The following is a 26,437-nucleotide window of genomic DNA, read 5'->3' as shown; positions in this document are numbered from 1 at the left end:
CTACCTATCTACGTACCATGATAAGACATTTGTTGTTGAAAAAACTCCCTGCCCACCTGCTGTCTGTGTTTACATCCACCACCTGAGTTTGATGGGGAGACGGATTACTGTGTTTGACTTACTGCATACCACTGTTAGATAGGTACGGTATTTAAATACTTTAATAAGCGTATTTGATGAGTTACATTTTCAAATACATTGTTTTGTTACAGATGCAATCATAAATTTTAAAGGAAAAATCAAAGTTCTGAATAACAAAACATGCACTTTAATTGTTCACTGCTATTCTGTGCTGTAATTATCCATTTATCTTGTCTCTTGAATATACCTCGTAGATATGCTCTCTCAGGATTTACTTCACGTTTTCAAGAACGTTTTACAATTCAGTCTAAAAATCATGGAAATTACCTACAGACTGAGTATACTACCCACTATACCCAACAAAATACTGAATACATCATGCATACAACACGCACAAAACCAATTTCCATTTTTAATCTGTGTCAAAGATTAGAGCAAACAGCCTTACCGACATTTTCAATTAATGAGGCAATTATTAAGGGGTCTGGTTTTTTAATTATCAACAGATCTTTTCTAAAACTCTTTTTAATCTAAACAAATGATAAGCTTTTGGTAGTTTATCTACAGCACCACCTGGTGGCAGATACCTGCCCTAGAAGACGTCTGCTCAAATGACTGCCAATTAATGGAAAATCTAAAAGCCTAAAGCTCAGAATTGTATACAAGTTCATGTCAGGCTTGCACCAGGATAATATGCATGTAGCTGTTTAGTTCTGTGCCCCTTGAATCTTAACAGAACTAACAAAAAAAGTCAAGTGAACTTTTCATCTGCTGATCACCTGTCCACATAATAACAGGTGCAGTATGTGTCTATCAACATGACCTGGAAAGTTTCTCAACTCATATTTATCTTAATTTTTTTATAACTGGTTTACTTTTATAGTTCCCTCTACCTGAACATAAACTCATGGGTACGTCATGATTTCTGTTCACAAGAGCCCCCCCCCCCCCCCCCCCCCCCACACACACACACACACACAGGAGCGCCTCCATCCCAGGGTCAGCCTGTCTTCAGTGTAAATGCAGCATAAATGCCTTACCTCGAAGAAGTTGATGGCCACAGGCTGTGCAAATATTTCAGCAATGGGCAGCACAGCACCAAGGATGATGACAAAGATGGAGTACAGCCCACTAAGGATGTTGAACAGGCTGGATCTGAAAGTATTGAATATTGGAGTTCAATATGTAATTAAGTATTATCATTTTTAATTGGTCAGTAATATGTTCCGCAGAAGTGAGGAACAACTTAAGTCGCATTTTGTTTTTGATTTTTGAAGTATTTTATATAGCTGTAAAAAGTGTATTTTAACATCAAAATGTTGATGACAAATGTACACATTTTTATTGTTTGTTTCGCTTGCATGCATGTCTCACTTCTTTCTTCCTCTTCCTCACACTCTCTCTCAAATCAATTCATCTCTGTAATCACCTCATCACTCCAGAAAGCATCTCTGACAGAAAGACAATTAAAAATGTGACAATACATTGCTGTTTTCTTTCATACTATGACATGCAAACCACATCAAACTCAAAATGACACATTGTTGCATTACAGATGATGGCACAGCCTTCGTGTTCATAACTTCAGCCATAATGAAAAAGAACTGTTTAATCAAGGACACCAGATGAGATTCTGAATACCTCTCACATCTGTAGCTGTTATCCCATGTGACAACCAGCATCCACTTTATTATACCACAGCACTTTTCCAACACTCTCTGTGAAGTGTGAGTTGCTTTTTTTAATGAGCCCAACACACTTTCATAGTCGAAAGAAGTGACAGACTGTAAATACTTTACAAAGTGCTGATTGTTTTGTACCAGCTCCCCTATCTGGATTAGGCTTAAGACAAATGACAAGAGACATCACCTACCATTACACACACTTATAAATCACCTAGGGAAAATAATAGTACGACTTTGTCCTGCCAGCGGCAATATGGCCCTCATGAAGATGAAAGGCATGCATTATGACAATGACATAAAGGATTCAATTATGTATTGGTAACATAACATGACTCACTCAACTCTGTAGTAATTATTTTTCTGATGATTTTATGAAAAACGCAATTATTCTAATTTTAAATCATATTCAAAGAACTTTTTGTTTTGTTCAGATCATAAGTATCATTAACATGTAAAAGAAAAGTAATAAACCCTGGCTTTAAGTAATTGAATAAGTATAAAAAGGATGCTTTAAAAGCACATCTGGGCTTTATGAAAGTCTGCCAACATGAAAAAAAGAGTAGCATTTTTATTCAAACAAAAACATTATTACTACATATGTGATAATTAAACCCTATACATGTCTGTAATAATATTCATGAAGCCCTATTTTAAAATATTCAAATTCTCAAAAAGTGCAAGATCCATTATATTTTTAAGCAGTACATTGAAAATGTGTGGCCTGGCAGTTCTACCACAAACTTAAAGGTTTTGCCAGCCCTATAAATAAGGAACGGTCAGTTGCTTCAAGTGTCCCAAACATTGAAGTGAACATCAAGTGGTTAATTAATTTACAGCAAAACAATCATGAATGGGGTATTTCCTATTTTGAATAAACTACCACAACAGGGGGCAGCAGTTGATCACCAGTGTCAGGGTGAGCCTTAATTATAACCAGTCTCCCCCCTCACAGGTAACTGACAGGTAGCTTAACTGTCTATCACACCTGTGCAGTATAGCCATGTATTAAGTGCCATATGTAGTAGTCTACATGTGTTTGTGTTTCATGTAGGCATCCCACCATTAGTACCAGTTGTAGGAATCTCTTCATATACTTGAACTTGGAATCAGATCTGAAACTAGTTCTTTGTAGAAAAGTAACAATAATTTTAAAAAAACCATGACTACATCTAAAATGTGAAAAAACGAAGGACTACATACTCCGCACTACTCTAGCATTCCTTATCCACCAGCAAAGAGTTGACCAGCAACTAAAGGTTATATTTCCCAATAGCCATTAGTGACATATCAATCAACAGGTACCCCAAGCTCTTGCTGGGGAGATGGGGGCCATTGCATAATACTCTGCTTTCCAGCCATTTCACCTGGAATTCCTTGTTATTAGTTAATTGACTGCTATGATAAACTAAATGCCAGGTGAGTTAGGAGGGGCTCCTTTGGGAATGGGGTAAAGCTACTTGTCTAGTGCCTAAATGATATTGTTTGCAGTTTTTACTTATGAACTAGAAACATTCTGTAGAACAATCACATTTATAAGATGAAGGTCTAACCTGCCAAGATAAAAGGAGGCTAAATATGTTCTTTCAGTTAAAATGGAATTTTGACACAAAATATTAAGTGTAGAAAAAAGAAGAGTTGGTAACCCAGCAAGTGTACACATGCACCTCATTGGGAAAAAAAATTTCTAACGAGAACTACAGGTAGGAGGATGAAGGAGACATGCATCTACTTGTATGTTTTCCATGAGAATATAAGCTTTCTGCATAAACAAACTACTTTTGCACACTGTCAGTACCCAATCTATCCCAGTAATTATCACCAAAACCTATAAACCTACGGCATTAGCACTGGCAGATTTCTCAACGATGTAGCTCCTTTCGGCCAAACTACATCTTCTTCCACCACCTGAAACTGCCCCATGACAACACCAATGTCTCAAAACCAATTTGTGGTGCAATTTCTCACAGAAAAGAATAAAAAAATCCCCTATCTGCATTGATCTATTTTGAGTCCTTCCCTATGGGCAAGGGTAACTAAGTCTGTAACCTTACAGAGGTGTCTGATAAGATGCTGGGTTGGCTGCATCCAAATCATAAGGAGAGTTATTGAATTGTACGTACGTAGACTCTACATTGTTGCCAACTCGATCTGCTTTTTCACTTGAGATCTTTTTAATTTCATTACTTGTACTCTCTCTATTTGTTTTCAATTACTGACTACCATTTTATTGTAAAGAATATGAAAACAATCGATCTCTTCAATTTAAGTTCTGTGACATAGCACTGCAGCTAGCTTGTAACTGTTTTCATTTATCTTCTCCTTAGTAAGTTGATAAGGCCCATAAATAGTCTAGAAATGGGATTACTCCAGTAATTAATCTTAAGTAGCTATTACATAATCTAATTTCTTTGCTAATGCTGTTCAATCATATAATAAGTGTTAGGGTAAAAATAGATATAATAGATGCTATACAAGCCTGTGGAAAGATAGAAAAAGAGCAAACCAACACCTGGTTTGGAGTGGGGGGAGGGGGGGGGGTGATAAATTTGGTTCAACCTTATTGGCAAAGAAAGACTTAAAAATGACAATAGCTATATATGCATACTAAATATCATTTTTTAACATTTTTACCTTTCTAAATTTCCCATCAAGAAACGAACCACTGATTCTGAAAAACTGCCAAAAAGTCTTATAACATGAACATAACTCTTTGAACACTCGGCAGATATGCCTTAACCTTTCTAGCCAGAAACAAACTAAGAAATAAAAGTCGAGCGTTTTATCACTGCCCCAGTGGCATTTGAACAGCGCCAACATGTATCTCAAGTAACCTGAAAGCCAAATAAGTCAAGATTAGATAAGAACAGTAAGGATGGAAATTCGTATTGCTGTACAGATTTTTTGATGTATCTTTTGCTCCTAGATCTACTGCCAAAATTATTTTTCCATTAAAGTGAGGAATTCTCCCTGTCCCCTCCCCCCCCACCCCCTGAGATTATCTGCCTTCTTCTTACAAAATGAAGGCACCAGCTTAAGAAGAAATAAAAAGCAAACTAAGATAAGTCAATCTTTGATAAAAAGAAAAAAATCATTTGTAACTGATTAAAAAATACATTGTCCACAAGTGCATACGTGATAGAAGCCCTTTGAGGAAGGGTTCGAAACATCATAGGGGCATGCCACATAAGTAGAAAAAGTATTTTTAGTCTCTTAAGATGCAATATACTTTTTAAAACTTATTTATCATTACACACAAAAAAAGAAAAACCAATTTCATAGTAATCTTTAACTGTTGAAAAAGTATGTATAAAATTTGACTTCATTTTCAAATATTTTTGAAACAGTATTGAATTTAATCCTGTGTCATGAAAAATACTTTGAAGTGAAATTTTCTAATGACAAATTTCTGAAAGTCACTTCTGAGATACTATGTTTTTGATAAATGGAAGAAACTATCTTCAAAGATAATTTTAAAACACAAGACGCATTCCTCTATGGGCCACAAGCAATGTTTCAATCAAGAAAATTAAAGTGGCATTTGGAGAAGCAAACAATGTTTCTGCCAAGAAAATTACAGTGGCATTTAAAAGAAAACAAAACAAAGAAAAACATACACAAATTGCATGAGAAACACGCAACCATCATAATAAATGCCCTGTAGAAATGCTCATTTTCTTTCCACTGTCATGCAATGATGATGTGTTACCACGATAAACCAAAATAACTGCAATGATCAATCAATATCATAAGAACTAAACAGGGCAGAAAAAAATCAAATCAAAATTGAGAGTGAAAAGCCTAGCTGGAATGATGTCGCTGTTGGTTCACTTCAATTTGTGTTATAACGTGCAGAGAGCTAATTTGCCGTTGCTCAATCTCACCATGTGACATACCAGTAGACTTTGAGTGTCTTCACGGCAGACTTCAAAGAGACCAAATCTCATTGGATCCAATTGCTGATAGAACAATCAAACAAATATCCACACTGAACTAAGTGCCAGCAATGATTGGATTTTAGGAGAAAAACAAGTACAAAAACTGAAACATTTTGATTGGACTTGTGCTGTGCAGATGTTGGCTTGATTTCAATAGGTACTGCTGTCTGTTGCTGATCTTCACCCGAGAATTTTTGATCAGCATTTTACATCAGTTGGTTAAATTGCACTTACCAGGTATATAATTCTCATAGTTAGGTAGTTATCAAAAGGATTAAGTGAGAGGAAGAACTGAGAGATTCAATATTATGACCTTCTCCATGACACAAAAATTTAATGGTCATCGAGATTTAACTTCATGGACCCTTGTAAGTCTAAGCGTGCATTCACAGTGAATGCTATTGAAGAAGGTAGTTTGAACTAACTCTGCAGGGACCCTCGCTGAATGCAATCAGATTAACAAGTCTCCTCCTGGCATTGAGTAGAATACAGAAAAGCTGGTGACTATATGAGTACATTGGAAACAAGAAGAGATGTGTTAATCTGATAATCTGATTGCATTCAGCAAGAATCCCCACTGAGTTAGTTCAAACTACCTAGTATGATAGTTTCAATGTGAACACACTCTAAAACACACTTAGTTAAGCAATACTAGATGACCTCCAAAACTCATGATGGAATATTATACAGTAGCAATCAATGCCGCATCATTTCATTCTACATTTCCTTATTTACAACAGCTTACTCCATCAAATACACGCCAAAGATTGAACTGTAATCCAACCGTATAAAGGCAGTGTGGGTTTCAATTTGCAATGGATTAATCAATCAGAAATTGCTGTTAATCCCTAATGGTCTAGCTCTTTTTACACATATTCAAGATGATGGGGTTTCTGCCCACATGCCAGAGACGGCAGAAAACATCTCACTGACTTTTATCATTCAGTTGCATGTTTACACATTTCAAAAACAGGCCCTTACATGTATAATAAATAGGTGGGAAGAAGAATCAGTGATGTTGGTACAGTTTCCATAGGGAGGGCCTCTCGGGCTATTTGAAAAGTCCTGAGTGAAAATGTTTGGCTGACCCTGGGGACAATGCGTGTGTACATAAGGCAAATTGCATTTAATTGTCATTGGCCATTCTTCCAAGGTGGAACAGTAAAAGCATTAGATCGCAAGTAAAATAGGATCCCTGCCACAAAAAATCAATGTAAAAACTTCAAGCACTTTGAAGCTTCTCAAATGTGAAAGAAAAATGTGCCCTTCACTTGCACGAGCTTCCTTCATTTTCTTCAGTCAAAAAGTTCATTATGAACTATGGAGTTGCTAAACAAACTGATTTCTTTTAAAGGATATATTTCAACACATTGAACAAATGAACTACGAAAAGTGAAAACAAAAACTGAAAACAGTTAAAACCAATTAAAATGACACAGAGTGATCCATGACTAAGTCTTGATGTGAAAGTAAAAATCCAATACGAAGTCACAAGGTGGTTACATGTGATCTTTGTTAAGTAATCTGTATTATAGTAAAATTCCATTTCTATGTTGACACACTCTTGTGAACAACTGCTCTACTGTTTAGACACAGCATTAAGGTATTGGAAAAAGAACGCAGTTCTGGAAGCCAGATCTATATGTCTAAATTGCACCAATACATACACTGATACAGTATTGTAACAAGTGACTTCATGTGCCAGTCTGTGTACAAATTGAACCTGATTGACTGACAGATAAAAAATAATTAATTCTTATTCACAAGATTAAATATTTAAATCCCTGAAAGTTTGCACTATACTTCAGATATTCTGCAGAAAAAATAGTTTTTGACCTCCATAAAAGCCAGCAGAAGTGAAAATCAGATTAAAACTTTATTTCTCGATTTCCCTTTATAATGCATACTTATCACATATTCCTTTCCTATGCTTAATGTGATTTTAATCCTATCAAGTACTCTTATGTCATTTATGTAACATCACACCATCAGGACAGGAAGACAGAATAATTTCCAGACAGACAGTCCTCTTTTTGCAGGCAGGATCTGCATGTAATCAAATCAAAATGCAATACAACTCAAATTACATTCCCATTATTTTCCTCAAAGATTATCATGAAACTTTAAAGGACCGCGTAGTGTTTTCAAGTACACTTCTATGTACAAGTAGCATTTCCAATCGAGTTGCACATGCCTATCTCTGAGCAAACCTACTCAGCAAGCTGTACGATTTTGATTAGTGCACCAAAGGCAACACATCTAATTTCACAGTTGGCCCTGTTCTACTACAGTGACTGCAAGAGCACATTCAGAACAGTGAAGTAACATATACGCGGATCAAATATGGCCAACCCACATAAATGCTTGTTGCGTAATCCCCACAGGAAATCTATTCAGTGTCTAATTGGGAATTAAGCGGCAAGCTTTTTTAGTTGATCACTATATTTGATCCATGGATCTGTTAGGACACTGTTCTGAATGCGCTGTAACAAATTTAAATTGTCTGTGGGCAGAATAACTTTTTAGGGTGAGCTTATCATTATCAGATGACCTGATAAAAAAAGATGGGAGGTACAGAATTACCTCAGTCTATTTTGCCAAGAAGCACAACTTAATCTCCACTGAAAGGATACTTAATTTATCAAATTTATCTGTTCTTTTATGTCTTACTAGATAAACAAATTACATCACCATGAATATAAAACTTGGTAAAGGACAAAGTGTCACAGAGATCCTGCTCTGCATGTGCCATTTAAGACTGTGTTTAGAACAGAAGTTATCATACTAGCAGGATTGATCTATCTCAGTGGGATTCTTGCTATGGTGCAGTCAATGTAAATTGTGATCATCTTAATTGTCCAGCTTGCCTCTTCACAAAGCAAAATCAACAACATCATGGACCACTAAGTTTTTCCAACTTTACCCAAGTACTTTGAATTACGAGGGACATACCAGACAATTAGGCAATCGTGCAAGAATTCCTGCTGAGACAGACAAATCCTGCTACAACAATAACTTCTGAACAGTCCCCCTAAAATAAAATCTAATCCGGAGAAGTGTTTTAGAATAAAAAAAGTTCTCAAACCAGTTCAAAGGAAATGGCATCCTTCATTCATGGAGCCTTTGATTAAGATGAGCCCTAAAAGCAACTCCCTTGAACACTTATTGGCATGGATTGGGAGTTTGAATTTGCTGTGCAAAGATCATACATCTCATTTCTTCAGAATAACATCTGAACAAATATGTGCTCTATAGGCCGTTTTCAATTATTTGCCAGGCGATATTTCATGAGAGCTTTGATCAGAGCGAATTCCTAGATGCACACCCAGAGAAGAATTGCAGAAAGTTGATCAAAGAGAACAATTACCAGGCCCCTTGAAGATATAGCTTGCAAAAAATGCTTTGTCACCTGAAAAAAGGACATGATTGAACTTGTTTCTTAGGTGAAATGCTATGCAGAATGTTATGATGTTTGTTTCAGATCAAGAAAATGACCTTCATGACTAAGACTTTGGCATTGTAATCAAAGATAATTCAGACATGATTTTAGGTTATAAAAAAAGTAAACCACCAAGAAAAAAAAGAAATTTCCCACTTGAATCAGAACAAAAACATGCCAGATAATTGTACAGTTTTCTGATACCACAAGAGAAACATCCAACCTTTGCAGATCTTTTCAACACACACACACACACACACACACACACACACACACACACTTCTCATTTGTGTTAATGCCCATTCATGTCTGTGGTAGGTTATCTTACCTGAAAGCTTCCTGCATGTTGCGTAGTGCTTGAACATCACCATTGCACAGCCCTGCTCTGTACTCCAGGGAGCCCATGGACCCGGGGGTGGCTGGCCTGATCTCTGTGTGGGACGGGTAGTGCTCCACTGTGCTCTGGGTCTCTGGACTGCCATTACCTATACCTAGTAGTAACAGAAGAAGAATATCTCATGTGTCTTATTTTTTCTGTGTATAGAAAAGGGGGTTAGACTTTGGGGGGGGGGGGGGGGGTTGTGTGGTATATACTGCCTGTCCTCAAAGTTGCTGAGAGCAAAGAAATAGCATTTAAATTTCGACTGTGATAACAGCCAGTGTTTTCTGGAAAATATCATAATACCTTCCATTTTGTTTTGTTTTTTGTTCACACTTGGAAAAATGGCATGAAACAACAAAAATCAATAAGGCATATAAAGATATACCATATTCAGGTATTCTGACCTAATTGTAGTGTAAATTATTCTAAATGTTTTTACACTTATGGGAACAAACAGTTCTACTCCAGTTGCTGAAATGCAAAGATTATAGCTTTACTATGAGAATTTTGTTGGGGATCTACTAGTATTGTACTTCATCTAAAATACTAATCACAATGACTCCTCTAGGAATAATTCTTAATTTCACAGACAACTTAAACTGACAGCATCATCAGTAGAGCAGGGTGCTGCAGGGACAGCAAGACGTCAGCTCAGTTCATACTATGGACTAACTTGGACTGAAAAACTAAAAACTAAACTATGCATTTTCATCCCATATTATTAATATGCTGGGGATAATCCATACTGACCCTGCTGCTACCAAAGTACTAGTAACACTATATGACACAAATACCTTCAGCTGTGGATAATTTTTATATAGCAAATCAAAATAGTAATACTTAACTAAATCAGCTTTAAATGTAACACAAATTGTATTTATTATTACTGAGTCAAATATGAATCACGACTTAAATTTAAGATACCATTAATGTTTTATATTCACCATGCAAGTGAAGCAATTTGGAATGACTTAATTAAGTAACATGGCATTTGGCTACTAGTAATATCCTTCATGCAAGAGTGAGATAACATTTAGCTGGTCTTGAGGTGGTATCAAATAACACAATTTAGTCCTTTTTTCATTCTTTGGTCTTGCTTTGTGAACACAGCCAAATGACCAGAGTGACCCGGTCAGAAAATCCAATAAAATCGCACCAAGAAAAAACAACTCGGGTCTCCTGGGGCACATTTTCCTTATGTTTTCCCCCTGAAGCTATATGGGTCCATGAAGTATTAATAAAGTTTTATAGGAAAACAAATTAACTGTGAATTCCCTTCACTGCAGGTAAACAGAGAAGTATAATTTGTTCTCAGTAGGGTCTTGTACCAAGTTCAAGAGGAAGCTTTGATGTAAAAAATTCTGCAATGCCTGGGTCTCTGAAACATTCTTTTAATGAAACAGAGTATCAGCAATATTGTGTCTATATATTCATGAAATTCTCTGCATCTCTGGTAAAAGTTGCAAATAATAATGATCAAATCTTATCATTTGCATATACCACTTACATAAAAATTCATACAGGGCTACCCTTACCCTTAATAGCTTACCACAAACAAACAAATAAACAAGAAAACATACACACAAACAGTTTGGCACAAGAGTTACCTCAACAACTATGATGGTGTAAAAATGTGATTAGATTTGCTCCCTGGGGTAAGTTATTTGTAATCAAATGGCCAGCAATCTCTGCAGTCATAACAAAGTTGGGCTGACCCAAATCGACTGGAAACGCATTTCATTATTATACTTTCCCCAGACCACATTAGCATTAAGCGAATATTAAAGAGACAGTGTCAGCATGGCAGGCAAATAAAGATTGCATAAAAATTTAACTAGGTTTATATCCACAATCATAAAAACCCAGTTTGCCTTATTATTATTCATTTACATGTACTTCATGATCAATGGTATTCTCTGTTTGGTTTCTCCATGCCTCCACTATAAACAGGTAAACTGATAAACAGGAGACCAGGGCATTCATACTCTTTTACTTTGACATTTTAATAGTATCATTCCCACCTGATTACCATTTAACTTAAATGTCCCAAGTCTCCAGCTCAATTGGGCTATTTTCATACCTTTTATAGTCTAATATCAGGTAAATTACCAGCATAGGGAGCTATTCACACAAAAATGGAATTCATTTAAAAGATAACAATTCATTTTTGAAGGGATTGGCTGTGTCCTATCTGCCATACTAACAGAGTGGCCTTTCTTTCCTCTAAACAATCCTCGCACCTTTATGTATTCTTTGCCAGACCGAGCGAAATTGGAGTCAAGGCGTACAAAGCAATGCCATATTAGTTTCTCTGCCTCATTGGGCAACTTTTGTTGGCATTTTTATAGCACTCATGGAAAGACTGTTCTTTACATGAACAATTCTGCCAGGTTTGACAAGCTCATAAGGCATGATGGAACTCTTTGTCCTAACATAACCTTTACATACCAGGCACCTACAACAACTCTCACTGCTGCAGGATGCTCTGACTGTAAGATGTCTCCCTTTTTTCTGGCCCTGGAGTCACAGGGAGAATTACAATTTGAAAAAAAAATGTCACCTGTCTGAGTACATTTTAAAGGTCTATCAAAGGCATCATAGTAACACGGGGCTCCAGTTTACTAAAACTGTATAAAAATCATTAGCAAAAAAAAAAAGAATTAGATTGATTAGGATAATCCTATTACAAGTATATATATATATATATATATATATATATATATATATATATATATATATATATATATATATATATATATATATATATATATATATATACCATTTAATTTCTTCACATTAAACATAAAAGTTCAGCTATACCTTCACTTGATCTTTCTACAACAAAGCCACTCACAATCAGCCTCTATAACCTATATTAGTATAACAATTAGTATTATTGATATCAATTCTTACACTACTGTCACAAGCTGGCGTGAGCATGGCTAAAGAAAATGCTGACAGATGGTCATAATCAGCCACACATGGTGACCACCAGGTGGACAAAGAGTCCATTGGTTCTCTGGACAATTTATTGACCAGTGTCAAGGATCAAGGCATGCCTGGACAGGTGGACATTTACAATGTTTTTTCCCACAGAGTATTGAGTGATTCAAAAAAATTATTCCTTATTATCATAGAGCATTTAAAGAAAGGAGCATCATCCGGCAAATTGCATATTTTTGATCTATTTTTTGTTGCTCTTAGTTAAAAAAATCATTTTTATTGTTCTTACTGTTTACATTGCCATCTCATCTAAAGTACTATAAAAAGGTGATTGTTATAGCTTTTCTGCTTGCATAATTAGCAAATTATGGAACCCCAAAGTTGTACAAATATAAAAAATTATTTACATTGGCCCAAAAAATTATCCGTTCATTAACCTTAGAATTCCATAATGAGTAGTTAAGCTAATACAAAAGTGGCAATATCTGCATTCAATTACAGATAATTTGAAAAGTTGTTCCAACTAAGCTCAAATTCCATACATAAAATACATTTAATATACTTCCTTCTTCCTCTTCTATTATCACTGCTCTTATGCCATATGCATGACCAATTTATGGATAAAAGATCATCACTTTTTGATGCCCATTACTGCTGCTTTGATTAGTCCAAGAGTCATAAGATTAATAAGATAAATGGGTATTATATTCTACATTAACTGGCAGATTAGTCTTTCTAGAAACCTTGAGTGTATACACAAAGAGGAAAAGAAGGGTGGAATAACTTCAGAATGGAAATCCACCCACAGTCATGTTATCTTATAAACTGTTTGCAAAATTTTCATGAGTGTACTTAAGTTTTAAAAAACATATTTCTTATACTTTTATCCATTATTAACTGATATATTAAAAAGTTATTAAGCTAAAACAAATGCTTGTCTAGGAGTGTCCATTTTGTAAAAAGTCTTATCCATTACCTTATGAAAAATTCCTAAGCTAATCACGAGCAGAAACAAAAAAAAATAAAGAAATGCTTAGTTGACAATGCATTTGGAATAAACAGATACCACAAAAATGCTTAGTGATATCAAAAAGGTTGTTGTCATTTTCTTTCCATTAAAGATCTTGCTATTAATATTTTTTAGCATTTTTCTAATAAGACTAAAAGCTCTTAGACATGAAAATGAGATATATATATGGACATGCAACAATCAATGTTTGGGCTTTCTTAGTGCACTTAATCAAGTACTAAAGAATCCATTTTTGAGAGTTCAGAAAGAAAATCACAAAACAGACAGAGGAACAGCAGTAAAACTGTGGATATTCCCATCACCTTACTTTCCTAAATTTCCAAACATAACAACATAATCAATCCAAACATAATCAATCCAATCCACTTTAAACATCAAGAAATTTTCACTAGATGTTTTTTTTTTTTTAAGGTTAAGTCTATGATAAAGCCATGACTTGCCCACCTTGACTGAATATGTAAAGTCTGAGTTGGTTCTCAACATCATGGATCAGCCCAAAGCCTCAATGCCAATGTCTGCAAATTTCTACGTAGTATTTATCTGTCATGGTAATAAAACAGCAACTCTAAAAGCTATCTACAAAAAGACAAGAGATTCTTAATCCAATTTTGCTTTTGGATTTGGTAGAAAGTTTTGACTTTATCTCTATCCTCTATCAGAAGTGTTTCAGCCCAAAGGCATGCAAATTAAAAGGTGCCATTTTCATAGCCTGTGCCATCCTCCACTCACCCCACCCCCTCCTCAATCACTCCCTCTTTCTTACCTTCCAACAAAACTAACATCATGTCATTTAAGTCAAGATTGTTCACACCACCACAGCATACAGTATATATATAAATTAGGAAATTTTCAATTAAAATCAAAAATGCTCTAAACCAGTAGGGAAACAAGACACAAAACCTATCACATGCCCCTGTGTCATATCATGATGGGAAATCCATGTCGACACCCATGTTACAGACTGCCTAATGTTCTACTGTCTACTTTACACATGTATAATGATGCATCACAGTTAGTTACATGTCACCAAAAAACATGGCATTTAGACTGAGTAATGATAATCCAGTCCATAGTTTATCTATTATCTATTTTTTTTCAGGGAAAATCATCAATTTTCAGCTGAAATCCAAATTAACTTGGAGCATGTATGCACATTGAGTTAGATGTTGCCATGTATGTGAAAAATAATGACTCTGTTAAGAGTTCACAAAAACAAAATGTCATTCCTTTACGAAATTTTTCGAGAAAAACAAAATTATACCTGGCTTTCTTTTTCCAAAAAATTCCACACCACAAAGAATCTATGAGAAACCAGAGCCAGAAATCCATTATATTAAAAAGGGAGCTTAATGCCATATAAACGACAATCTCTTTCTTACCAAATTATTCCATTTAGTGACCACAGATCTGTAATATGTGTCCACCTGACTCCTTAACTGAAGAAAACTGTAAATTACATTTTATTAAGGTTACGACAAATGCATTCCAAATGCTATACATATGCCATTTTACCTGAATCTCCATTGCCACAGGGTTCAGGATCAATGACAAGCGACGTTTCCACCCTTCCTGTGGTGCTCTGACTGACCATACTGTTACGGACTGATGTGCCGCCATTAGGCAAGGAGGGCATGCTGGTATTGGAAACGCTGCTTGGCAGCCATATTTGGTCTTTTGAGCGTGAGACTTTCAGAGTAGTACTGTTCCTAGCTGGTACCCATCTGAAAGATTGAAACAAACAAAAATAAATAAATGCATGTCAGTATATAAATGGCATTCCTGAACCACAGTTAATAGTAAACTTAAATTATGAATAGCTTGGACCTAATGAATTCTACGAAATGAGCATGGATGTAATGAAGTTTACAAATATTCATTTCATATCCAATTACACAAAACTATAATACGAAATATGTATTTGGAATGAAGAGAAGGAAATCAAAATAATTGTCAACAGAATTCCTAATCACATTTTTATGAATTTGTCTTTGTATCGTCACCTCTCTCTACAAGTACATATATATTATATTTCACACCTGAACAAATACCTTTGCGTTAGATACAATATCTACAATACAAAAAAAAAAACTAATCCATAAGTGCAAGATTTCATCTGCTTTTTCCATACAATACCTCAAGTTTTGTCTGCAATGATATCGCTGGCAATTGCCCTATACTTTTGCAATTTGGCATGCATGCAATTTTTTAATTAGCAGGAAAGGGATCATCAGGTACTAGCCTGCAGTTATGCTACCACAGGCCAACACTCAAAGTCCTGTGTCTTGCATGTGCCATCATTTACGTTATACATTTTCATAATATTTGCTACTGTGCTGCATCGTAAAATAAGTGTGTTAAACTCCAACAAGCACCGTCATCTCAAAAGGGCAGGTCACTTCATAAAATACAATTCATTATGACATAACATGCCAACTATGAAATAGAGTGAAGAGGATAGGCAATTGATTTTAATTTGCTAAAAAATATAGTGGCAAATGTGCACTGCAATTTGTAAAAGGGCAGAGCACTAAAAACAGAAAGCAGTTGTTGCAACCCTGTAGCTTGTAGATATTTCTACAACTACTAATAGTCTGCTCACACAAGGAACACTTTGGAGCAGTATTGGGTCTAATTTATGAAATGACTACTCTCCTGAACCCCATACAATTCACTGACAGAGGTTCAATGGAGCCTCTCTTAAATCAAATTCTCTGCCATTGCAAGTCCCAATTTTCAAAACTGGTGAATAAACCAGCGAGGGCTTGCAAATTGTAAATACATTCATGATTTGGAAATAAAAATTGAAAACACTTAACAATATTTTATTAATAAGCCATAGCAATGTATTCCAAATATAAATTCACTGACATGAGTACATCAAAGTGTATAACATCATTTTTTAACATTCACAGGCAGTGCAAGTACTGGCGGTCTCTGTCTGTGCTCTATAAATTAAGTTTACAAGGCCCAGATATAGGGTCTTCTTCACATAGCCCAGCCCTGTGTGCCATATGGTTCTGATAATGAAAATTGGCCAGGTAAAAGGAAAGTGGGCCACAAATCATCTGGAATTAGGCTGATCCTGACAGTTAAATGAGCCCAAGTTTCCACACTTACACCTTACTTGCAGCATATTATGCAATGTTAGAATTTATGAATCAAGCAGTTATTATGTGGCTATACTACTGTGTGGATTGACAGTGGCCTATCCCATATATCAGTTGGTTAACTTGCCATAGCCTTACATACCAGTGTTTTGGGGATATTACACACACCCCAGTGATAAAACTGAGGCCTATTTACAAAATGCATGGCCAGGTAATATATGCCAATAAATACTGTACATTTGGTGTTTATATGTTCCCATTAAAAACTTGAATGACAGGTACTTCTAAAAAATGAAAATGACTTATTAACCACAAACCATCACAAACATTTCCTTCCGTGATGATATCTGATAATATGGTGGCTTACATGATTACAGACTTCATAATTTATATAACACAACCTGGCAATGCAAAATATATATATATATATAAAATAATAATAATAACAACTATCAATTGTAAGTGATAGAAATTCTGAAAATCTGTTCTTTTAGACTTTTACAGGTATTCTACAGTCAATAGTGAAATTTATCTTATTACTTAAAATATTAACAGGACAGTTTGTTTTCTAGTTAAATATTTCTTTATTGGCACACAAAAACGCCATCCTCTAGGTCAGTGCTCAGTATTCAATACTTGGCAGCCATGGTGTTTCTTTTCCCTGTAAGTCTACCATTACGCCATAAACTCAGTCACTTCAACCCAGCCACTATGTGAGAAAATGAGATAATTAAGAAGTTTTAGGGTATGGGGTTTCCTATATCTGTCTGAGTCTGTAGGTCAACAAAGTGCATTACCTTTATTCAGTCACAAAAAAGCCATTACCCTGAAAGTCAATAACATACAATTATGGATTCATAAAAAACATCTACCTTCAAAGAAAAAAAATGCTTTATAACATCCATGTATTTAACCTGGTGTTGTAGTGATATATGGCTTCTTATGAAGTTTCTGAGTGGTATTCAAATCTCAATTATAGACAGACTCATCAAGTGCTCCAGTTTTAGAGCCAACCTTCAAATGTTAAGTTATCACAATTTCACTTGTACTCTAAATTCAAATCGATTTGAAGTAATCAAATCAAACTGATCAAACACTGCGATACAAGGGGGACAAATACTGAGTGGAGTAGAAATAAAGAAAAGTACTTCTCATGAGTTAAGTTATCATTCTGTACACAATTTCAAAGCCCAGACTTTGGTCAGAAGACATGAAAGGCTTGTTGTGTATCAGACTCTGTCAGACTGGCTGAACCTGTTCAAATATACATCACTTTAAAGTGTCAGATCAATGACTTCTGTGACCACTGAACCTGATCAGCTTTATGGAGATAAAGGGTGATGGACAATCAAAAATATTACTTAAAGACATTACGGTGACAAGGTAAATACTGGTATTATACAGTTACATAAATTCAATTAACATCTTTAAATACCTGTTACAGGGAAGTACTAGACTAGTAACAGAAAATCACTTCTTTTGATCAAATTATGAAAATCTGTATCTGACCTCAAATTTCCATATTACAGTAAACTGAATTGTTCTTTGTTATAGAACACTTGAAGAAAACTTTATCAAAATTGTGCAAATATTCAAATGGGCAAACAAACCAACATGGTGCTAATACATGCATTAATCGTAATCTGATGGTACCATCTAAAGTGGGCCTTCCACAATAAAAAAAGGACAAATTAACTGTATCAAATCAAGTAGCTAAGCCAGAGGAGGGGGGGGGGGGGCACAAACATGTAGCAAGTTGGAATAAGGTGCTTCAATCATCCCACTGACAATATATATATCCTACTTTTGCTAGAATACAAATACAAACTTTTATTAAATTAATTTAGTTAGTACTTCATTATGTATTAGTCTGGCAAAATGCCCATGCTTGAAAACAAAGAATCCTATTTGAGGCTGACACAACTGAGGGTTTAATAAGCATTTGACTGATTCCACAATACAAATAATAATACCAGCGGTTGCTCATATTGTTCAAATGTAATTACAATCACATTTATTGGCAATTTAGGCATAAACTTATTTTCCCAAGTTAGAGAACAAGAAAACATTGATTTTCTTTTCGAGTGGGCTTTTAACTCATATTGAATTCCACAAACGAAATCGATTAAGGAAACACACGCACTTCAATGAGTTTCAAAACGATACCTACATTTGTGTGTTCTCTGACTCTGTGCTCGAGCTGCTACTGTCCGAATCTTGCTCCCTCATCGCTCGCCTGTTTTCTTCCTCTTCTTCCGAGTCTGTAGAACTATCGTCATCGTCATCAAACATGTGTCTTTCTTTGGAGCGAGCCCGCACGTTCCGAGGTCTGAGAATCATTTCGATTTCTTGCTCCGAGTCGCCACCGCTGCCTGCACTGCCGGTGGACTCACTGGCTTCGACGCGATCTCCAGGACCTCGCTCATCCGCTAAAAATGAATTCGAAGTAGTCTCGCCGTCCGACGAACCGTATCCATCTTGTAAATTATAAGTGGTGTCATCCATTTTAATTTAATGTGTCGTTATCTGAACTCTGGAGCTGGTGCATCAACGCGTAACGCCATCATCGTCAATGTTGTTTGTGTCATGTGGCCGACAACAAAAGAGACCGACAGGTGCGCTTCAAGACGCTCCGTGACCGCGACTTCTTTGTGCATAGCAAACTGCAATGTGTTTCTTTGAAAGCACAACCGAACTAATGCGCACCTAAAGCATTTTATGCTAAGCATCATACAATTATGGTGGGGTTATTTAGTTTTCCAGTAGTTGAAAACTTTAGAAAATGTGTTATTTTGTGTGTATTAATTACCTGTCTTCTGATTTTGAAGCATGTTATATATAACCTATATGCAATATTTACATGCAGGGATGTCGAATTTCATCTAAAAAGAAAGTAACACAAAGTCATAATTTCCAATGCAAAAGGACACGGTTCGTGTGTGATCGTCCCTCTAATATGCAGTAATGCATTAAAGGCAGTAGCATTACGTTTTTGTGATTTTTTTAAAATTCAACCCTTAGATTATAAACTTTTGCTAATAATTTTCATTTTTATTTATTGGGATTTAAAATTAGATGGGGCCCAACATGCATTTTTATGCTCATTGTGGTAAATATTCGTCTTAAAGTTATTTTCATACAAATTGTTATTGGCAGTTCAACGGTTTAATGAGCGGTATAAATATAGCCGATTTGAATATTGAAGATTTTATTTTTTTTTTAAATCAAAATAAAATAATGTCTTTAAAGACCCCATTTCAGTGCTCTCTGCCTCCAGCCTACGATCACAAATTTCCATTCAAACTATTAAGCATGCAAAAGAGGATCCAGGCTATCAATTGTTTATAATATGAACGAATTTTCTCTTCGCTAAATATATTTTTCTATGTGTTTGACACGTTTCAAGGAAAACACATTAAAACTATGACTATTAATTTTTCTGAGTTTCAAATTCTGCGATAACCGGGTTTGTAATCAATTATAGGGCTACATGAAATGTATTTATGTAAATACAGTTTATCCTTGCTAAAAAAAAAATAGAGAGTATGAGTAACTGAGTAAATTAGCGTATGGTAAGCTAATTACCTCTATTCATGATGTACAGCTCCGTGTCACAAAATATACATCTGAACATTTCAACAATGATCTGCAACCTTTTACAAATTATCCTTCTTCAAAATTTTTCTTATTCCAAAATATATTGAAAATTACAGTCAACATTCGAGGCAAACGTATTCATTTTCCTAATAAGAAGTAAGTGTAAAAATCATATTTTATATTTAGAAAAATGTGCTTGTAATATGAGCACCTCAACAGTCAAGCGGTTCCCTTCGTCCAGTTGGGTAGAATCTACATGGACGTCCAATGTTTTCATAAAAGTAGTATCCACCGTTCTCAGTTAAAACAAAGGGAAGCAAACCTACAGGTTCTCTCCCAGAGGCTGCTTTTCTTTCAGCTCAATATCGCCATCGTCGGCCGATTCATTTGCAGTTCTGGACAGAATGTCACCGTGTCTGGATGCCATAATCTGAAGACATACAAACACACCAGCGTAGGCCACACTGCACACCAATAACACATACATCAGAGTGTGTGGCCCCGTGTACTCAAAGAAGTAACCCGCTACCCACTGGACAGCGAACGCACCTGTCGCTGATCCGACGTAGATGACCGCCATTACCATTCCAGTGACTTCGACGTAGTGCCCACTCCAGGTAACGATGGACGCGAAGATTGGCCCCATGAAGGCACCGTACGCCGAGGCACACACCCACAGCACCATGGGGTTGCTGGCAGCGAAGATAGATAAGACGACTATAGCAGCCAAATTGCCAATCAGTTCTCCGATGATGAGGTATGTAACTGGGATCCATTCCACGAAGAATATGGGTAATCCTCTCCCTATAGAGTACGAGCCCCAGTAGACAGAGTTCAGCAGGGTGGCATCCCCGACGCTGAACTGATTGGGCGTGTCACGAGAATAGCTGTACAAAAGTTTACTGGCTGTGTGATCACAACCGACAAGAAAGAAATAGAACAGGAAGATCAGAACCAAGACGGCCAAGCCGAAGGCTTTATCTCCCTGTGCGCAAGATCCAGGAGAAAATATATCAATAAAACTGATTTTCTCGCTTTGAGGTTTAGGACCGACGCACGAAGCATGGAACTGGAACGCCAGTGCCACCAGTAGCATGGCGATGGAGACGCAGGCCACGATGATATAGGAATACTCGATCTTCGACAACTCGAATGCCGTCACCGTAGTGGTGATATTTGTTGAATTATTCCTATATGATGCCAACAATGTCTCATTTATATCTCCTGTAGTTGGAAGCAGCCCGTCCGTGTTCGTGCACTTCAAGCACGTGTCATTGTCAGCATTCTGCATAATTGTTACGTCGATGGATGGCGCAAGAAACTGGCGTGCGATTATTGGGGCGAAGAAGGCACCAACACCATAGGAGAAATGTAAAGAGTGTATTGGCGCTGATGCCTTTTCTCGCCATACCCGGATGAACATGGCATTTCCAACTGAAAAATTAAAATTTCATCAAAGTAGAAAATTTCAAATCATTTGTCTCATAGTAAGCAAAGAATTCTTTTTCTCCAAATGCTACTTGTAAACTACGTCAGAACGACTCAGTCTCGTGAACAATTTATTTTAAATAATTCAAATATGAACTCTGTCCTGTTTGTAAAGTTTTTGTCCAGGCCTCGTCACGTGACTTACTTATGGCGAGAGTTCCCTCTGCGAGACCCTGGAGTGCGAACATGGCCAGAAGGAGTTCCACACTGCTACTGTAGGGCGCTAGAAACGTTCCCACGGTTCCAACCAGCAAAGCCAACGCCGTGAGGAGATCCACATAGCGTTTGAAGCGGTCACAGAGGTAGCCACCAAAAAACGCCCCAATGAAATAACCTATACTTCGTCCTATAAGAGCACGTGAAACTTCTTCATAGTTGGCGCTAACTCGATACTTGAGGTCCTGCAGCGTGGGTCCCGATAGTTCCAAGAACATACCCTTATGAAAAACAAAGCAACGACAATTCACTGCTTGGACATTAAAGCTTAATTATTTATTCGGGTCGACATTTCAAATGGCGAGATTTGTTTTACGTCATATTTGTTAAAATAGTGTTTATGAAAAATCCAGTTATTCAGTTTTTTACACAATTAAAAACCTAAATTATACATATCTATAAAAATAAATGTTACAGAAGCACATCTCACGTAATATTAGCAGATGTTGGTTAAACCAGCTGTGGAATTTCAATTTCAGATAAGAACCTACCATACAGATCCAGGAGGAATCCATGTATACTGTTTTTGCAATCTTGTAGGGTAGTCCATGTTTTTCCTCAGTTTCCTTTTGTGGTCTAATTTTGCTTTTCGTTGTGTTTGTCATCGTGGAATACTATAGTAAATGCTGTAAATAATACCACAGTGTATAAGGAACAGCCTAACTAGGGATTTAACTTAAAGATCTCAATCGTCTTAATTGCATTTCTACTATTGTGTTATAAACTTCCTTTTAATACTCTGAAGTTTCGAGAAATGAGACAATTATTTCTGCTTTGTGTTAAAAAACAACCAAACGATGTTTCAAGGACACAGGAATTCGATAACAAATTAAGGTTGATACTTGTATGCAATACTTGCTCTTTAAAAATAATGGCTCTATCCTTATGAATACTCCTTATTGCGTTCGTACGACCTAGTTATCGCCTGAATATTTTCACGTCCGTCTCCCCAAGAACTTGCAATTGATGCTCTTGTGGCGGCACTCGGCAGCCTGCAAAAGTCAAGAGTGCCCCACTTCTCCTTGGCCCCGTCTGTCCTATCAGCCTTTAAGTCTATCTGCCTTTCACTGCTATCGCCAGTAGTTTGTCCACATATTTCTAGCTAGATTTGCGTGAGTGAGACCCTTTCACTACTAAAATATCTGTCGACGAATGACCCTTTTTTAGAACCAGTAGTCTCCAAACCCAGGGATCTGCAAGTAACAGCCTGGCTTTTTTGTTCCAGATCTTAGTCGCATTTAATTTTCTCCTTCCTGTCAGCAAGCTGGTATCAATAAGTTACATGTGCTTTTCATGTAAGCCGATAGTCCAAAATAAACGTCAAGACCTTATTTTTTAACTTATATGTTAACTGCATAGAGATGCTCGAGACAGATTTTCTAAATGGTGCACGCCGCTGCTCCTTGCTGGTTTTTAAATTCTGATATCACAGCCACCTTTTCCACAACATATCTAGACGTTCTGGGGTTGCCAGGTTGACCTTTTGTGCTAACTGTCACAGGTCGTGAGATTAGGTCCGAAAACTGAATACTTTAATCCATGTGTTCCCGACCCCTTAGATAACATAGTATTACAATTTGGATTGAAATGAGAGGATACCGTCTGTTGCTTGATATTTCAAGGCTACTTTATCTGCAGACCTTATAAACCATGCAACTACACTGTATTAAGCATACTTTCCCACTTCTAACTTCATACCCCCTGAACCATACCTATAAGGAAAACTATTCATTAGATTCCCCTCCCCCTTACCCTGAGGATAAAACGCCAAACTGTAAATTTCTGGTTTTGTCACACTTAGCTTAGGTTGCCGTTATGTGCATATATATTGTTATTATCCTATTATATTATCCTGGATCTTCACGCACGATCGAATCTTCCTTGAAAAAAGCAATTTTCTCCCATTCACAAAGCATTGCTCGATTCGTGCCTAAACTTGGGTTCATTTTTTAAATACTATATCTGATTAAATAATTTAGTTCTTAATGAGGGACCAATCATATAATAATAAAACAGCTATGTCCTCCTGTTCATTTAAAAATAAAATACATGTATCAGCATCAGGTTCTCTGATTTAAGGGACTTACAGTTTTGAAAGTCTGAATAAGGGTATAAAACTATGACTTTGAGAAATCTGCAAATAAAACGCGTACATTTTACCTGCGTACATTGTCCTGAGGTATCAAAACAATATAAGCATTAATGAAAGAGATTATCATTACACGGCGACTAATGTCGAGAATTCCAACAAATTCAAATTTTAATAGTAAATATTCGTAGCTTACTCTCATTTTAAAACAGCTCCGTTCACTTTGCATCTCAGTCATCCCTGCCGGGAATATTTGGGTCAAACCCTGACAGAGCATTTCCGACTCCAGTGGTAGCATTTTACCACACAGTACCACACAGCTCTGTCAACATCCACACAGTATTGTAGAGGAATTGCCGAGGGGTTTTGTCTCAAAAAGATCAAATGAATTTTTTTTTACTTACGCCAGTAAAAATCCTTGTACTCACCAATATTCATTCTCTCGAGTTGTGAAAATTTACGCGACGTTAGAAACAATATATCACATTTCAAGATCAGTAATACATGTACATACACGTACATAGGCGTTGTTACCCCCCACCCTTTCAACTGTCGTTGGGACAGACAGCTGGAGAGAGGGAGGACAGGGGAATTCTCCCTTTTTTTCATTTTTCAAAATAGCTGCCTTCCCATTTCAAATTTGCTTCCTTCCTGTAACAGGTCTGAAAATATATTTGAACGGCAATGAATCTAGTCTCAAACATGTATAGTAAAAGCCAAATACATGTAGATCATGCCTCAATACGTATATTGTTTTAGTTGAGAAGACCGAGAAGCCAAGAGCTGCAGTCAGGGGCGGATTTAGGCCGTCTTCTTGGTCTTCCGGAACACGGTCAGATTTTCAAGTTTACATTGACGGGTATTAAATTTGTTCTGTCCGCCCCTGTATTGGTGTGGTCATTTGTGTGGAATTTCATGTCAGATGGACATATAAAGATCTAACAATTCGTCACATTATTAAAAAAAAAGATACATCTTTGCACAGTAGTCGTAGATCGGTACGGTTCAGTTGTTAGTTACGAACTACTTCCTGGTTTTCACAAGGTCCTTAAAGAACTCGAAAACATCATTATAATTGCAGCAAATACCATAAAACGTCCAAAAATACTTAGATATGGATATATCAGATTATATAAATGTCAAAATTCTAAATGACAACGATTTATAGCCTCCCGGGAATTCCTTTCCTTTTGCGCTCTTTGTCGCGCTGGCGGTCGATGCAGCATGTATTTCAAAACAAGTTGTCTGCAAATTAACCACCATTTTGCACCTTCAAGTTCCGTGTCACGTTTTCATATCATGTGCCTATTATTTCTACAAGTATTCTCTGCCCAAAATGCGTAAAGAAGAAATGTCATCTTACCATGTTGTTTGAAAAACTGCTTTTTTCTCCGAGTCCATGTCTTCTCTCCCGTTTACCTCCAGCTAAAAATGACCACTCAGCTTTACGTCTTACACCACTACACGTCACTTACGGCACAATTCTGACCAATGCTGATCTTCTCCGGTACCCTTTATTGACCACGCTTTTACTGTTACGGAATCACTACTTGCAATGATGCATTTTTGAGGATAAAAACGCTGCACGCTTAAAAAAAAAAAAAAAAAAAAAAAAAAAAAAAAAAAAAAAAAAAAAACTTGACTCGAGCCGTATGTGGCTGAACAGAACAGGAACACCGATTGCTAAGAATAAGTGCAAAATTGCTACCCCTCTTTCTGTTTCCAATAAAGACCTTGGTCCCAAACGCCTGAGACCAGTTTCTTTCTTCCCGGGAGGGAAGAAGGGTAGAACTTGATTTGGAACAAATTTTGTAAATTTAGACAAGCCATAAAACTGGGCATATTTTACCGCTTTGTAAGTAAAATACTAAAGGTTGGTGGCGGTATGGAGCACTGTGACAATTAAAGACCTTTTTACCTGATAATATAACGCTGAAAGTTTACGGACTTTACGGACTTAACGCCACCAACTGACATTGTACAGCAAATTATCAAAAACAACTGTAGACAAGTAGGACGAAAATGATGATAACTCTAATTTTATATAAAAATATTGTATGTTCTACGGGCGCCCTCGTTAGCTATCCATTATCTCGTCCTATTTACACTATATCTTTCCTAAACTACGGTGTATATGTCTGTAACCAAAGCGATACTCATCCTGTGACATTGTGTGCATTTGGAGGCCTACCTGTATATTATAACCTTGTATTATATATTTCAGGTGTCTCCTGGCGTTCAGTGCTGCACAAGTTATAAATCAAGCGTTGAAGAAAGCTAACAATATCGCTATGGAGGAACAAGCTATTGGGAAAGTATCCTCACGAAGTATAAAAAAACGACTCATGCAGTGCCGGAAAACTATGCAGAACAATCTTTTTTGCGATATCCACATTATTCATTCTTATAAAACTGTCGGATATCTACTCTTTGAAGCAGATACCT

The 26,437-nt window shown here is 36.5% G+C and overlaps 2 protein-coding genes across 3 annotated transcripts in view; both read right to left on the bottom strand.

The window, feature by feature from the left end:
• The window catches only part of LOC106159232 (proton channel OtopLc), a 32,294-nt gene extending 13,080 nt beyond the window's left edge, over positions 1 to 19,214 (bottom strand). The window contains exons 1-4 of one of the 2 annotated variants that reach the window (XM_087008550.1): positions 18,773 to 19,214; positions 15,008 to 15,216; positions 9,469 to 9,631; positions 1,122 to 1,236 (exon numbers count right to left, since the gene is read on the bottom strand). In XM_087008550.1, the coding sequence (XP_086864676.1) occupies positions 1,122 to 1,236; positions 9,469 to 9,631; positions 15,008 to 15,216; positions 18,773 to 19,107 (822 nt within the window). In that variant the 5' untranslated portion in view covers positions 19,108 to 19,214. The remainder of the gene's footprint in view (positions 1 to 1,121; positions 1,237 to 9,468; positions 9,632 to 15,007; positions 15,217 to 18,772) is intronic. The other variant, XM_013535446.2, reaches the window with a different exon arrangement.
• Positions 19,215 to 20,181: 967 nt separating this feature from the next.
• On the bottom strand, positions 20,182 to 24,010 carry LOC106181264 (sodium-dependent glucose transporter 1C-like). Its single transcript, XM_013565593.2, has 4 exons — positions 22,746 to 24,010; positions 22,395 to 22,529; positions 21,833 to 22,124; positions 20,182 to 21,633 (listed from the first exon to the last, which is right to left on the bottom strand). The coding sequence occupies exons 2-4, from the start codon at positions 22,506 to 22,508 to the stop codon at positions 20,522 to 20,524; spliced, it is 1,518 nt and encodes a 505-aa protein (XP_013421047.2). The 5' UTR covers positions 22,509 to 22,529; positions 22,746 to 24,010; the 3' UTR covers positions 20,182 to 20,521.
• Between the last annotated feature and the right edge of the window lie 2,427 nt (positions 24,011 to 26,437).

The sequence above is a fragment of the Lingula anatina genome, chromosome 3, assembly GCF_051362555.1.
Source record: "Lingula anatina isolate TDL-2025a chromosome 3, LinAna3.0, whole genome shotgun sequence".
In the NCBI taxonomy this organism is placed as follows: Eukaryota; Metazoa; Brachiopoda; class Lingulata; order Lingulida; family Lingulidae; genus Lingula; species Lingula anatina.
This window is presented reverse-complemented; position numbering and strand designations above follow the sequence as displayed.